The 16,541-nt window shown below is 31.0% G+C and overlaps 3 protein-coding genes across 5 annotated transcripts; all 3 read left to right on the plus strand.

Moving 5' to 3' along the window:
* The first annotated feature begins 749 nt into the window (after positions 1 to 749).
* Positions 750 to 1,951, plus strand: LOC146930172 (uncharacterized). The gene is made up of 2 exons (XM_085701789.1): positions 750 to 1,340; positions 1,598 to 1,951. The coding sequence occupies exons 1-2, from the start codon at positions 938 to 940 to the stop codon at positions 1,783 to 1,785; spliced, it is 591 nt and encodes a 196-aa protein (XP_085557915.1). The 5' UTR covers positions 750 to 937; the 3' UTR covers positions 1,786 to 1,951.
* A 2,856-nt stretch (positions 1,952 to 4,807) lies between these two features.
* Positions 4,808 to 8,199, plus strand: LOC146930173 (histone deacetylase HDT1-like). The gene is made up of 10 exons (XM_085701793.1): positions 4,808 to 4,946; positions 5,383 to 5,459; positions 5,551 to 5,756; positions 6,247 to 6,278; positions 6,368 to 6,403; positions 6,508 to 6,605; positions 6,860 to 6,934; positions 7,042 to 7,138; positions 7,697 to 7,796; positions 7,902 to 8,199. The coding sequence occupies exons 1-10, from the start codon at positions 4,922 to 4,924 to the stop codon at positions 7,957 to 7,959; spliced, it is 804 nt and encodes a 267-aa protein (XP_085557919.1). The 5' UTR covers positions 4,808 to 4,921; the 3' UTR covers positions 7,960 to 8,199.
* Positions 8,200 to 11,198: 2,999 nt separating this feature from the next.
* On the plus strand, positions 11,199 to 15,099 carry LOC146930174 (histone deacetylase HDT1-like). 3 transcript variants are annotated; one of them, XM_085701791.1, is made up of 14 exons: positions 11,199 to 11,345; positions 11,462 to 11,538; positions 11,894 to 12,099; positions 12,601 to 12,638; positions 12,728 to 12,763; positions 12,856 to 13,052; positions 13,299 to 13,346; positions 13,454 to 13,564; positions 13,672 to 13,767; positions 13,870 to 13,995; positions 14,101 to 14,197; positions 14,612 to 14,711; positions 14,826 to 14,893; positions 14,926 to 15,099. In XM_085701791.1, exons 1-13 carry the CDS (start codon positions 11,321 to 11,323, stop codon positions 14,881 to 14,883), a joined length of 1,215 nt encoding a protein of 404 aa, XP_085557917.1. In that variant the 5' UTR covers positions 11,199 to 11,320; the 3' UTR covers positions 14,884 to 14,893; positions 14,926 to 15,099. The 3 variants fall into 3 exon arrangements, with proteins under 3 accessions (XP_085557917.1, XP_085557918.1, XP_085557916.1); XM_085701790.1 differs by having other exon boundaries at positions 11,200 to 11,345; positions 14,826 to 15,099; XM_085701792.1 differs by lacking the exon at positions 13,299 to 13,346 and having other exon boundaries at positions 13,481 to 13,564; positions 14,826 to 15,099.
* Positions 15,100 to 16,541: the final 1,442 nt, after the last annotated feature.

Raw genomic sequence — 16,541 nt, forward strand, 5'->3', positions numbered from 1 at the left:
GGTTGCAAAAGGGTTATAGCGGCGAATTCCCTTTTAAGATATGATGAAATCCTTGACGTGACTTGCACATTCACACCAAGCGTATGAGTATCGACAATGATAATTTATACAATAAAGTTATGTCAAATTCTCTCGTGCACTAAAGAAAAGACATAATGATTTAGTATTATTTTCAGCAAAATTTTAACACACAACAATGTGATTTTCTGTCTAAATTTTTGAATTCTTTTTTTTCCTCTAAAGTGTCTCTATTTAGTACTCCATCCGTTTCAAAATGAGTGTCATTTTAGGTGTTTACACACATATTAAGAAATGCAATGATTAAAAGAAAGAGAATGGTTATTTTACCAAATTATCCTTATTAACTATTGGTTAGTTTTAAAAGTAATACTTTGGAAGTAGTGTGCAGAGTATTAATTGGAGGGTACAATTGAAAAAAAAAAGTTATTATTGCATTGGAAACTGAAAGCGACATTCATTTTAAAACAATTTTTTTTGGCTAAAACGACACTCATTTTAAAACGGAGGGAGTATTTATAAAGAGACTTATGTCCTTTAATGTAGAGAAACATCTCTTCAAAGCAATTTGTTCGTGAATAGTTACATTGATTTAATTGTCAAACATTACACCTTTTCTCTAAAAAGTATCTATTCAACCATTGCAACTTAACAAATATATTTTGGAAATTTCTCTCTAAATTAATTTTTTTTATGTGTATATATAGACCGCCACTCTCTATTACTTTACGTATAAAAATCCAGAGTCAGAGGCTCACACTTCAAGTCTTCTTCATTATTTCATTCATATTATTTTCCTTTCTCGCTTTGTCTGGTTATGATAGCTTTCAATAACCATAAACCACAAAACCAAACCTCATCTTCTCCAACCCTTGATTTTCCTCACTATAGATATTTCAGATAACACCACTTTAACACCATGTCAAACGTCAAAAACCACCGTAACAGCCATGTGGAAACTCACCGGAGAGGAAGATTAACAGAGAAATCATCATCTTTTCATGGTCACACTTCTGCAACACTGTCCGGGGCAAAACTCCGGCGGCCAAAGACTATGCCGGACCTTGTCCAGGACAGGAAGCGTGCGGCAATGACTTCTTCGCCACCGGAGTTTTTTCCCAGACAGCCGACGAAGTTACTCATTAAGGTTACGATGATGGGCAGCCTTGGTCCCGTGCAAGTGTTAATGACGATGGAGTCGACGGTTGGAGATTTGATAGCGGAGGCTGTAAGGTTGTATGTTAAAGAAGGTCGCCGTCCAATCTTGCCGTCGAAGGAAGCTTCTTGCTTTGATCTTCATTACTCTCAGTTCAGCTTAGAAAGTAAGTTATATTTCCAATTTTAGTTTTCATAGTTCATTTATTAACAAGTGAATTTTCACTTATAGTTCATATAATAGCACTATGACGTATCTAATTTCTCTTGCAACTGAGTTATGCTAACTAGAACAACGTAAATATTAGGTCTTTATTTTTTTTGGTAGTACCATTGTAGATGCTCTTAGGTCTTTATTTAACATATCTTCTTATGTAGTTATTATTTTTTGTTGGAGGGAAATTGATTTGTTTTATGAGTGCAGGTTTAGATAGAAATGAGAAGCTTAAGGAAATTGGATCAAGGAACTTTTTTATGTGTCCAAAGAAGCTTGAAGAAAGTGACAATGGTGGAGACCATAACGTAACGGCGTCGTTTAGTTCATGTTCCAGACAAGTTGAAAAAGTGAGCAAAGGTTTTGGTCTTTTAAGGTGTATAGATTTCTTGATATGAAATGATTGGGTGAGAACAAAACAAGTCACCACTTGTCCATGCTGCCAACAACAGTTACTAGTATTTCCAATAATTTATTGTTTATTTATAATGTTCAAATAAATCTGTAAATCTAATTCAAAAAAAAAAAAAATCTGTAAATCAATGAAATTATATTATTATTGAACAGTTGTATCAATAGATTATACATAATATTATACATAGTGATTAATGAGTTCAAATAATTTTTTTTTTTGAGAGATAATGAGTACATAGTTATATCTTATAATTATTTAAAATAATAATTTAAGTGTTTCTTCTCTTACTTTTTTCCCATTTATGTGTATTCTTAACTAAAATTATTTGTGTTTGTGACGAAGCAAATATCGCTCGAATTTGAGTTTGCCAAATTTTACTAACACAAACACTTATTTATTGAGTTGATACCTCGTCACAAAATTGTGAATCAATAGCCTAAGATGTTGCTTGTAAAATAAGAGGTCGGCTATGATAGTTGTATATTTGCGGAAATAGACAGGCAATGCCATGTCCTGAATTGATCTATTGTCATGTTTTTTCCTTCCTCATTTTTCGTTTTATTTCTTTGCGTTGTTGTTTCATATTTTTCCTCCATGTTATGTTACGCAATGCTGTCTTGAAAGTCTAAGATAGGTCTACATCATTGATGTTGATATTTTCCTTATCGAGGATTATCATTTATTATTGGTATACTAGGACAAAATGAAAAATAGGACTGTAAATTTATTTGCTAAGCTACATGATAGTGAATATTGTTATGAAATTAATCAAATTTAAAATAAGATTTTTTTTTGAATAAGCTAAATTAGTCCACTTAAATTAACATTGGAGAGAATCGAACCTGAGACCTTAAGCAGGAGCACACTTCCAAATCTCAAGTCAATAATGTCACCATACCAACCCAAATGAGTAATTAAAAATAGGATATTGTAGAATAACGAAAGATTAATAAGAAAATAAGGAGGAACGAAAAAAATAGGAGAGAAAAGACATATAATTCTTTCCTTAAAAAAAAAAAAAAAAAAGACATACAAGTCTTATTTGTATGACACCAATCCACCAGTCTTATAAGTTACGAGCATACTAATGGAGTAATGGTCTAACATAATAAATCACTAACTTTCAAATTAAGGACATTAACTTAGGTGAAGATAGTTTATTAGGAATTGAATAATTATCTTTATCTTTATCTTTATTACTATTAAATCTAGATTAGTTCTGATTAATATCCAGTCAGTTTTTTTTATGGGCTTAATTAATTTTTGTGAAAAAAAAGACATACAGGGTTGCTTGTCCTACTGTAAAATCCCCGATCCTTAAACCCACAAGTGGTGAAAACCCACTCAAGCGCACACATGCATGTTTTCCTCCAACCCCGTACACCATAACATCCACATGCTAAGTGTCGATCTTCTATCTAGTGGGTCAGTCAGAAAGTTCACAGGCGCCACCTTCTTCACTGATACTCCCGCTCGCCTGAATATATCAAAAAGTACATCCCTAACAAAGTTATGCCTGTACTTAAAGCGGGAAGCTCCTTACAATGAACGGCATGCTCCCCAAAAGTATCCAGACACGCCTTACGACAAACAGGGCACACACCTCATCAATAGGAAATAGTGGAATCATAAGACGATATCGAGGGATAGTACGGTACTCCACTGGTGACATATGTTGACCTAACCCATCAATTGGGATAGTTCTGTTATTAAATCTTCCATTGTATTTGATTGCTATGTTCAAATTATATTTGAAATCTTCGTTGAATTTTGTCAACGCATCAGCATTGAATGTTGAAGCTAAGATCCTCTATTGAATGTATTTTCTTGGCGCGGGGGAGAGTCTACCAGGTTTATGTTCCTTCTTATAGGTGAATTTTGAAGCTTCCTCTATTGTTGTTAGCGGGTCTTCTAGCATCTCCATGTTGTTGACTAGATCATGATCATAACGAGTTGGTTGATTTTGTGAACCTTCAGGTGAAAGTTTTCTTCTAGTTCACACCATGTGCTTGAATCTTGAGGCCTATGCATATGTTTTAGTGAGGCTCCACAATGTATGCCAATGTTTCTGTTTAAGGAAATAAGGTGTACCTCATGAGCAATAAATGCATTCTTCACGCCATTACACTTATCATTTAAAAAATTACAATAACTAAATATTATTTAGCAAAAGTGTTATTTATTTATATTTTTCTAAACTTTTACTACTCATAAAGTGAATATTGTTTACGATAAAATGTAAAAAAAAAATAGTATAATGTTTAAAAACAATGGAATCATATTTTTCCTTACGAAATGGTCTTTATTAAAATACAAAAATCAAGAAATAACTCGTTGATTAAAAAAAAAAGACCGTGAATGTACCGTAGAAATAAGAAGAGACTCCAAACAATAAAAGAAATATAGTTTATATTTTATTCTTCCTTTTTATTTTTTAGTACAAGGACTAGTATTCATCCGATAAAGTACATCAAGATCAAACACTTATTCAACATCACTCAAAACAAAAAACGATGAATCTGTGAACAAAATCACAACATCCGAGTTAATAACATAAAATGACAAAATACCTACAAATAATGTGTTAAAAATTAAAGTGACCGAAATATCAATGTTTATGGATCTTAACATTGAAGATCTAGTCATTTGATTGGATATGTAATTGATTAAAGTTGATATGTCAATCAGTACCGAATAAGCACTGCACCAAACGAAAAATCAACCAACAATGCACGAATACGACGAACAAAGCAACTTCACGCTGAAATGATAAAATCACAAAACATAAACCTAAATCTATATGAATACCACGTTTTTTTTTAAGAACGTGAATACCACTTATTTAGATTAAAAAAAAGAGAAAAATATGATTTTTTTTAAGAGATATTACTTCAAAAAAACATTTCTTTATTTTTTCCTCCATCCTTTTAATCTAAATAAGTGGTTTTGACATAGATTTAAGTTTGTAATAATTAAAAAAAATTAAAAATGAATAAAGAAAAGAAAAGTGGAAGGCAAGGAACAAGTATCACACCCTAATAGGTTTCCGTATAAATACGTTAGAAAAACCCTTAAACCCTCTTTCTCTCTCTCTCTCTCTTTCACTCTCTACCTTTCAAATGGAACGACCAATGGAGTTTTGGGGTAAAATTCTACTCTCTCTCTCTCTATTATATCTCTTGATTTCAATTCAAATTTTTTCTTCTCCAATTTCACTTTTAACCACTGCATTTTCTCGCCTCAATCACTAAATTATCGTACCAATTAAGCAATCAGATCTGAGAAAAAAATGGTCTTTATTTGCTATGATAGGTTTTTATACCGGGTCTTACAAAAACCCGTATGTAAGGTGATGAGTGTGATGGGTTTTTTCCAATACACTTCTCAACTCAACAGTCAACAGTACTGGGTTTAGTGCGTGTATATAAATGGTGGGTGGGTCGAATTTTCCTTGCAGTAGTTTTTATTTTATTTTATTCTAGTTCCATGTAGAAATTTTTAATTTACTAAATTAATAAATACTAACTGTTGATTTTTATTGTTGCAATGTGATCTTATTTAACATTGGTTTGAATTTTAGGTGTCGAGGTTAAGGCTGGACAATCGGTTAAAGTTGATCCAGATGATGAATGTACGGGATACATTCGCATTTCTCAAGTAAGAATTTGTTTATGTTATTTCCCCGTTACGGTATTATCATCATTATTAGTTATCTAAGAATTATTATTATTATACTTGTTATCTTTAGGTTGCACTCGGGGAAGGGAAGAAAGACGAAGCAAGTGAACCTGTTGTTCTGTATTTGAAAGTTGCTGATCTGAAGTTTGTTATAGGAACTCTTACTAAGGATTCCTTTCCTCAGACTACCTTGAATATCGTTCTAGACGGGGAGTCTGAACTTTCTCACAATTCAAAGGACGCAAGTGTCCATTTTTCTGGATTCAAAATTGTTTGGTATCTTTCACACTCCTGATTGGTTATATACTTTTGTTTAGCGTTCTTTATATTAGAGAATGTTTTGGAGATTTGATTTGATTGACCAATGTTTTGAAAACCTAGTTGGAAACAAATGAGACCTTTGTGTCATGCTTCAAATTTATTATGTAAATTTGTTTAGCTTCTCTTGCAAAATGTGTTTCGAGATTTGATTTGACCAATGTTTTAAAAACCGAATTGGAATTGATAACAAAGTTTGGTCTAACACAAAACTATGATTGAACCGTCAAAATAACCAAACTTTATTAACGGCTGGTTAAAGGTTCAACTGGCTGAATTATTTGGTTCGGTTTTTAACACATTGGTCTGGACCTGTTGTATTCATTTTATTTGTTAATATTGATGGCAAAGATTATTACCTTATCATCCTAATAAATGTGTAACATGCCTCACAAATTTATCATTTATCTTTCTTTTTCTCTAAATTCGTACGTGTTCCTTGTGGCAGTGGTGGTGATGATGATGACTCTGACAGTTCTGGTGAGACTCAATTGTTTCTTTAAAAATGTTATATTGTTCTGGTTAAGTTGGTTGCTCAAACATTATTTCACTTTGTGTTATTTGGACAGATAGTGAACCTGAACTTGCTCCTTTGATGGACCGTGGTAGATACTGTCTCTTAATCTGAAATTTGTTGTTAGCTGTACATAGTATAATACTTAATAAATAACTAATAATTATCTGCTTTTATGAAACGTTGAATCAAAAGCTCAAGCTTTGAAGGCTGCAAATTCTGGAAAACCTGCTGAACCTGAAGAAGAATCAGAGTCTGATTTTTCTGGGTCTGATATTTCACTCAATGAAGAGGTATATTAGTAACTTCAGGTTTAAATTGCACTTTCTTGTAATTTGTTCTTTATGTGTGATTGACGGATCATTATTTTTCGTTGAAATCAATCCATTGTATGCTAAAAGGAAATAAAATGCTTTTTATTAAGAGTTTATTTGATTCTTCTTGGTAAACATTGGTTTTACCTGGTATGAGAATTGATTTTTTCTTGTTGGTATAAGTGGTATTCAATGTTTTTTCTTATGATAAATTCTTTCATTTGGCATTTTAGAGTGATACTGAGGAGAGTGAGAGTGAAGAAGAGACTCCTGCTAGTGAGAGTGAAGAAGAGACTCCTGCTAAAAAGGTAATCAACTGTTGTAAATTGCAGTTCTGTGTTTTGTTATTTATTATCTTATGATTGTATTCTGCACAAACTACACTGGTACTTATACATGGTTTAATGTTTTGAAGGTGGATGAGGGCAAGAACAAAAAGAGAACAAATGGGGCTGGATCACAAACTCCCGTTCCTACCAAGAAAGCTAAAAATGCTACTCCTGAAAAGACTGGTAATGTTATTACACACACTGCTTTGTATTATACAATTAGGGTCGTGAATGGGAATACATTTATAGCACTTAATCAATTAGTGTTTGGCATATGAGAGCTTATGCAACAAAAGATTAAACATAAGGTGTTGTTCATAAGCTTGTCTGAAAAGCTTATTGAAATAAGCTAAAAAATGCCTACAGGTGCTTATTTTTAGAAGCTAACAAAACACACCAAGTGCTTATGTCACCGTCACATGATAAATGCTCAAATAAGATGCAGTGAAGCTATTGCAAATGAGTCTTAATTTACCTCAGTTTTCTGTTTTAGATATCTAATTTTACAAGTCTGTTTTTACATGCATGGTTGGTGCTTAGTTTATGCCAATGTTTTTTTTTCTCTTCATTTGTGCCTTCATGATACATGGATTCGTATTGAGCGCATAACAAATTTATACATTTTCCACGCCATTCTCTGTTTGAATGATAAATGTGTTTGCTTATAGTAATTGTTTATATTTCTTCCTGTTTAAAGATCCATTATGCAGTGATCATATCTTAATTAAATTTGTGTTGTAGATGGTAAAAAATGTGTGCATATAGCAACTCCCCACCCTATGAAGAAGGGTGGAAAAACTCCTCAGAGTCCTGCAAAGAACCAGAGTCCCATTTCTAACAAGTATGTTTTTTTATTTTGTTAACAAATATCATTTGAACAAACCTTCTGAATGATTTTGTTAAGTTAGATTATCACCTAATTGTGATTTTTTAATGCTATTTCCAGGCCTGCCACCTCCAAATCTGGTCAACAAAATAAAAAGTCTAAGCAAGATCGTTGTTGATTTTCATGTTTTAGAGTTAGTATATGGTAATGTTTGATGTTTTATCCTAGCTTTAGACTTGGTACACTGGAAAATTTAAGGTGAAAACATAGTTTGGAAATTTTGTTGACATTGTTGAACCCCCGATATTTAAATCTTGGTTGTAAATTTGTGTCTGGGTTTTGGAGAGCGTCAAAGTTGAATATGTACTTTGATATAATTTTTTGGTTGAATCTAACCTGATGCGAAGCTTTTCTTTTACTGGTGTTCCATTTTTAAGTATCATAAATTATATTGCCTTTTTCGCTGCTAAGAAAAAACTATGTGCAACTGGATTCATTATTCGAACGTGTAACAAAGTGTTTTTGAAATGGAAATGATCCCAACTCTTCTAATACAAGTGCAATGTGTATTTTGATTTTGTTTGAGTTTTTAAGTATTGTGTTTTCATGCTGTTATTCTGCATTGTGATTGTCAACTTAACTGTTCTATTTTAACAATCACTAAATCAAGGTATCAATGAATGATGATGATAAAATAGAAATTGTTACAAGATCATAGAGATGTGAATACTTTGCTACTCTAGAGTCTTGTTGGGCCTGATATCTAATTAAATTATTTAATGTTATGTCATTTTAAAATTTAATTATTTTGAAGTATATTTAAATTTTGATTTGATTTGATTATCCAATAAAACTTGGTGGTACTAAAGAATTCTCTAAAAAAAATCAGGCAGATTTGTTCATATTTTGCTCTATTTACCCATCTTCCTTTTACTATCGATTTATGACAGAGATAAATACTGGTGATAAATTAATGGTACATACTCCATCCGTCCCATATTATAAGCAAAAAAAAAAAAATCACACTTATTAAGAAAACTAAAACATATACTACCTCCGTCCCTAATTATAAGACCCTTTTGAGAAATTTTTTTGTCCCTTTTTATAAGACCCCTTTGCTATTTCCAACTACATTAATTATTTCTTTACATACATGCCCCTATTTATTATACATCTTTTTCTTCAATCAACAATAAATAACATGTTGAAAACATAAACAACCCTCTCTCTTAAAGGATAAAATTGTAAAAACAATAGTAATTACAAACATATTTAATACAAATATCCACTATCTTAATTCCCGTTATTTTTTTAAAAGGGCCCTATAATTAGGGACGGAGGTAGTAGTTTGTAACATAGTTTTTTGTGTTATCTTTGAAATAAGTTTTATAGGAAGATGTAAAAATAATTTTCATTGGTAGTTGATTATAGAGAAAATGAAAAAGAGAGCAAATTGAATGCACTTTGCATTTAATTTTCCTTTGGAAAAGATAATTTAAAAAAAAAAAAACTAAATATGATAAAAGTTGGCCTTTTTTTGCTTATAATTTGGGACAAAGAAAATGAGTTTTTTTTTGCTTGTAATTTAGGACGGAGGGAGTAATAAGTGGACCCCGTTAGTAGCTAAATGGAACAAATCTAAACTTGTGTTGTTATAGCGTTACTCCCTCCGGTCATAAGTAAAATTAATTTTTTAGGTTCATTGAATAATTAATGTATCAGACATATATAGATCGAATATATTAATTATTTAATAAACCTAAAAGTTATATATAGACCAAATATATTAATTTACAACACTTTATAGTAAATTGTGTGTTGAGAAAAAATAGTGGGTAGTTAAAGTTTTGCTTTTTTTTTTTTTACCAGCACTCTGGTATTTACTATATATTTGCACTAATACTTGCGTTAAATTCCGGTGGTGTTATGATGTTGCTATGCCCTTACAACTAAGATAGAGGGAATAAAGAAGATAAAGAGGTTATTAAGACCAGAAAGAAGATAAAGAGGTTATTTTTATTTTTTTAGGGTTAAAAACTTAAAACAAAGAGAAATGAAATAGAGTAGAATATACACCCTCCGGTCACTAATATAAGCAAAAGTTAACATTTTAGATTCATTCATTAAATGATGTATGTGGTCTATAATAAAGACTATATACATCATTAATTGAATGAATGCAAAATGTAAATTTTTGCTTATATTAATGACCGGAGGGTGTATGTTCTTATTCTATTGCATATTACATCTCATTCTAGATAAGATTTTTGAAATAGGATATAGTTTTTTCTGGGAAATAGGCGTTTTAAAAGAGATTCTTACAATATTGTTAACATACTTGAAAAAAAACTATTCAAAAATTTAAATTTTAAGAATAATTAAACAAATTTTAATTTAACAGAAATTAAAAGTATGAGAATGGAACTTTTATAGAAATGCAAACATACAATTTTTTTAGGAAGAATAAAAATACACACACTAGCATAAAGACAAGCATGCTATTTCCTGTCTTATTATTTTTATTTTTTTATATTTATATATAGGATTAAATATGTTTTGGTCATTATGAATGTCAATTTTTCGTTTTAGTCACTCTAATTTTTTTTTTCGACTTTTAGTCCTCCTAAAGTTTTTCATCTTCACTTTTGGTCTCTCCTTTAAAGTAAACTAATATTTTTGAATAAATTTAGTTGAAAAAATTTATAATATTACATGAATCTCTCCGAAAAAAAATTAGATTTTTTTTTTACAAAACATAAATTTTTATTATGTTCTTGACGGTTAAAAATTCATTTTTAATTTATGTTTTGTTAAAAAATTCTTTTTTTTCGATATTTTTTCAATATTCTACATATTTCTACACAATTTCATTAAAAAATAAAAAAAAAATTAACTTAAAATAGGGACCACACGTAGCGATTGAAAATTTATAGGGATTAAAAGTTGAAGGAAAATTTCAGAGGGATTAAAACAAAAAGTTAATATATTTATATGAATAAAAAATATATTTAACATAAGATTATAATAATTTGGAATTTCATCGAAAGATAAGTAAAATCTGACAAAAGATTGTTGCACAAATTGAACTCGATACTCCGTAAAATAATGCAAATAAAATAATACTCCATCCGTTTCGAAATGAGTGTCGTTTTAGCAAAAAAAAATTGTTTCAAAATGAATTTCACTTTCAGTTTCCAATGCAATAATAACTTTTTCTTTTCAATTGTACCCTTCAATTAATACTATATTACACTACTTCCAAAGTATTATTTTTTCTTTAATGAAAAACAAACCAATAGTTGATTAGGATAATTTGGTAAAATTACTATGATATTTGACTACTTTATGACATTTTTTAATATATGTGCAATTGGCTTAAACTAGACTCATTTTAAAACAGATGAGTATAATTCAAAAAATAAGGGAAAGAAAAGAAAAGAGAAAGGCGGGGAAGTAGAAAAGCCCTAGTAGATGAGTATAAATATATGTTAGAACAGAAAACCCTTTGAATCCTATTCTTTCAATTTCAAACGGAACTCATGGAAGCACCGTCCGAGTTTTGGGGTATACAAAACGCCATCGCCATTTCTTCTTCTTCTTTTCGTTGCGATAGTTTTTTCAAATTCCATAATTTGTCGAATTTTGTATTTGCAATGTAATCTTAATTTGAATTTTTTTAGGTGTTGAGGTTAAGGTTGGACAATCTGTCAAAGTTGATCCCAATCATCTATATGAGGGATACATTCACATTTCTCAGGTTAGAATTTCTTTATGTTTTTTCCGTACTATTATATTATTATTATTGAATCCGTAGCACCGACACCAGACACATGTGATTCCATTCAATTAATTCATTTTTTCAAGCTTTTACGAGAGTCACGTATCTGTTAGTGTTTTATACTATTACTTATCTCTTTAGCACCATTACGTCTGATCGGAGACGTGTCCGATGTCTGACTACATACAATTATGTTATTTTCTCAAATTACTACCGGTGTCGATGTTGTAATTATCGTTTGTTAGTGCTTCATAGTTAGTTATCTAACTTAGGTGTATAAATATTACATTGTCTTGGGGAAAAAAACTTCTAAATTGTTGCTTGTTATCTTCAGGTTACACTTGGAGAGGTAAAGAAAGACAAAGCAAGTGAACATGTTGTTCTTTACTTGAAAGTTGATGATCAGAAGTTTGTTCTTGGAACTCTTATTAAGGATACCATACCTCAAATTGCCATGGATATCTTTCTAACCGCGGAGTCTGAACTGTCCCACAATTCAAAGAATGCTACTGTCTATTTTTCTGGATACAAAGCCTTTCGGTATCTTTCACACTCTTGATTTATTATAAATTGGTTTAGCAATATTTAGAGAATGTGTGATTGAATTTTTGTATTCATTTTGTGTTTTTATTTAATATTTGTTTAGCTTTTTTGTGTATGGAGATTTGACCAATATGTTTTAAACACCGATTTGGATCGGAAGCCGATGAGAATGAGACCTTTGAGTCTTGTTCAACTACCCTAAACAGCTTGATCCGAGACAAAGCCATATGATTACACCGTACAAATAATCCAACAAAAGTAATGGTTGGTTCAAGGTTCAACCGGCTGAATCGTTTGGTTCCCAAAACACTGGTTTGGACCTATTGTACTTATTTTATTTGTTAAAATATGATGCATGTCGAAATATTTTTTTTTTTTTTTTTTTTTTTGCTAATCATCATAATATTATATATCAACGTGTAACATGCCTTTACTATTTTACCATTTATCTAGCTATCTTTCTTTTAGTCTTAACTTCTGATGTGTTCTTGGTTGCAGCGTTGATAATGCTGATGACTTTGATTCCGACTCTTCTGGTGAGACTCATTGCTTGTTTCAAAATGTTATTATCGTTCTGGTTAAGACGCTTGCTGAATCACTGTTTTGCTTTGTGTTATTTGGACAGATAGTGATCTTGAACTTGCTCCTTTGAGGAAACGTGGTAGGTGATGTCTTTTAATCTGAAATTTATTGCTAGCCGTACATGATAAAATACTTCTTAAATAACTAATAATTATCTTCTTTTATGAAAAGTTGAATCAAAAGCTCAAGCTGCAAAGGAGGCTGCTAAATCTGGAAAACCTATTGCTGAAACTGGTGCCTTTGCAAAGAAAGTCAAGATTGTTGATCCAAAGACTGGTAATATTGTTGATCCAGAGAAATATGAAGAAATATCTGATGATGAATCAGATTCTGATTTTTATGTGGATGATCATTCAATTTCTGATGAGGTATTTTAGTAAGTTCAGGTTTAAGTTGCACTTTCACGTATTTTGTTCTTTATGTGTAATGTTTTGTATCATTATTGTTTCTTTGCAATTCATTGTTTTCAAAAAGTAAATAAGATGCTTTTTCTTATAGTTTATCTGAGTCTTCTCGGTATACTTTGGTTTTTATTGTATGAGAATTGATTTTCTCTTGCTGGTATAGTGGCATTCAAGGTTGTTTATTGTAAGTTTTTTTATTTGGCATTTTAGATCGATACAGATAATGATGAGAGTGATCAAGAGGCTCTTGCTATGAAGGTACTCAACTGTTGTACAATGCAGTTCTCTGATTTGTTATTTATTATCTTATTATTGTATTATGCACAGGCTACACCAATACTTATACATGGTTTAATGTTTTAAAGGTGGCGTTATCGGCTATAAGTGCTAAGATTGATACTGATAATTATGATACTGATTCTTCTGATACTGATACTACTGATTCTGATGGTGATGAAGAGACACCTGCTAAGAAGGTATTCAACTGTTGTAAAACGCAGTACTGTGTTTTGTTGTTTATTATCTTATGATTGCATTATTTGCATACTACACTAGTACTTATACATGGTTTAATGTTTTAAAGGTGGAAGCATCGGCTATAAATGCTAAGATTGATACTGATTCTTCTGATACTGATACTACTGATTCTGATAGTGATGAAGAGACTCCTGCTAAGAAGGTACTGCTGTAAAATGCAGTCCTCTGTTTTGTTATTTATTATCTTATGATTGTATTATGCATAGACTACACCAGTGCTTATACATGGTTTCATGTTTTGAAGGTGGAAGCACCACAAGCTTCTGTTCCTACCTATATTGCTCAAAATGCTACTCATGAAGATATTGATACCGATACGAGTGATAGTGATACTACTGATAGTAGTGATGAAGAGACTCAGGCTAAGAAGGTTCAACTGTTGTACAATGCAGTTTCTGTTTTGTTATTTATTATCTCATGATTATATTTATGTACAGACTACACTAGTACTTATACATGGTTACGCGTTTTGAAGGTGGATCAAGGCAAGAACAGAAAGAGATCAAATGAGGCTCTATCACAAACTCTAGTTCTTACCAAGAAAGCTAAAATTGCTACTCCTGAAAAGACTGGTAAGGTTATTTCACACACGAGCACAGACTGCTTTGTATTATATAATTAGAGGTGTGAGCGGGTGTACAATTTAGCACTTATCCGTTAAGTGTTTGAAATATAAGAGCTTATGCAACAGATGATTAAAAATAAGCTATTTTTCATAAGCTTAACTGAAAAACTTTGAAAAAAGCTCTGAAATGCCTATCCCTCACACAAGATCCAGAGAAGCTATTGCACATGGTTCTTAGTTTACATCATATTTTTCCGTTTTAGCTGTCAAGTCTTTTGTTAGATTCCTAGTTGGTGCTGAGTTTATGCCAATGTTTTTTCACATTTGTGTGTTCATCATAAACGAGTCATATTGAGTGCATAAAAAATTTATACATTTTCCATTTCATTCTCTGTTTGAATTGATTAAATTCGTGTTGTAGATGATAAAAAATATGTACATATAGCAACTCCTCACCCTATGAAGAAGGGTGGAAAAACTTCTCAGAATGCTGCAAAAGGCCAGACTTCCAATTCTAGCAAGTATGATTTTTTTTTTTCTTCTGGAAATAGTAACACGATTTGATACAAACCTTCTTAATAATTTTGTTAAGTTAGATTGTGTGACTTAATTAAGATTTTGAATTGTATTTCCAGATCTGCCTCCTTCAAAGCTGGTCAACAAAATAACAAGTCCAAGCACAATCGTCAGTGATTTTGCATTTATTACCATATCTGTGCTGTAATTTTCTCTTTAATTACCATATCTGTGCTGTAATTTTCTCTTTATTATAGTGAGTATGGTAAAAACGCCACATGTTTCATCCTCGCTTTTAGACTAGTAAGCGGTGCAAAGTTTAAGTGAAAACATAGATTGGAAATTTTGTGTTGACATTGTTGAACCCATATATTAAAATTGCTACGTTAATTATATCTTGGTAGTAAATTTGTGTTTGGTTTTTGGAGAGCGTCAAAGTTTCTTTAGTTGCTAACGAAAAACCACATAAACTAGATTCTGAATCAAATGAGTAATCAAATGAGTAACACTATGTTTTGATTGCTGGTGGATCACTCACTCTCACATTATAATACCCGTGCAATGTGTATTATGATTTTGTTTGAGTTTTTAAGTTTTTGCATGCTGTTATTCTGCATGGTGATTGTTGAATTCACTGTTTTTTTTTATCCAAGTTCACTGTCTATTTAAATATGCATAAAATCACATATCGATGAAACAAAAAAAAATTATACAATATTAGATAAATGAGGGAGTGCCTGTGTGTGGGTCTTTACTGATGTACTGATATAGAATACTAGTGCTATCAGTCGTGGATATATCAAACAATGATAGTAGTAGTTTGTTCAAATTTTACTGTATTAGTATGATATAGTGCTATATACAACCAAACTTTATCTTACTAAGTTGGATATACTCCATGGATCAAAATGACACTATAATGTTTCATCATATACTATATTTCTATCTTCGGTCAAAAAAAAATATACTATATTTCTATCTAACTTATTAATTTATAAATCTTTGTTAATAGTTTCTCTTATAATTATTTTACACTTTCATACGTTTTAGTGATTTGACTACCCTCTATCTAACTTACTCTTCTTATCACATAATTTATATGTCTTGCCCTCAAGTGGTCATACAAGTCTAATTTCCACCACAAGTGATTTTATAATGGACACATGCATCATACTGCACAACATGATTGTTGAAGATGAACATGTCACATCTGGTGGCAATTTTGATTATTCTTTTGATCGTATGAGCAATGACCCGGCTGCATCGCCAAACAATTTTAATAATGATTTTCAAAAGTTCATACGTAGAAGACACCATGTTTGCAATAAGCAAGTTCACCAACACCTTCAATAAAACTTAATAGAACATATATGAGAACGTTTTGGGCATGACAATAACAACTAAAAATTATTCTAAACATTTAGTATATTTTGAGCTACTAGTTTATTTTAATGTTTAATAACTTTTTTAATGTATTTTCTTATAACTTAATTGTGTCATGTAGTACATTATTTAATATTTTCTCATATTTTTAATTTGTTTTTATTTATATTCTGGATGTTTTGAAAACATGAATCAAAATATCCAGAATATATGTTTTCTTTTTAACGCATTTTGATATATTGACTTAATTTGTTTCAAGATATGAATTTGACATATATTGCGAGATCAATGAGACTCATTTTAGAGTTTTGGATAAGTAATATAAATATTTAGAAAATATGGCTGAGTGATTTAAATAGTTGGAAAGTGATAAGTAATATAAGTGTTCACCAAAAAGTAGTGAACAACACCTAAAGAGAATTACTCAAGCCACCTTCAACACCAAACAAAAC

This window comes from Medicago sativa, chromosome 4 (genome assembly GCF_051527215.1).
Source record: "Medicago sativa cultivar Bolivia chromosome 4, Bolivia_mono, whole genome shotgun sequence".
Taxonomy (NCBI): domain Eukaryota; kingdom Viridiplantae; phylum Streptophyta; class Magnoliopsida; order Fabales; family Fabaceae; genus Medicago; species Medicago sativa.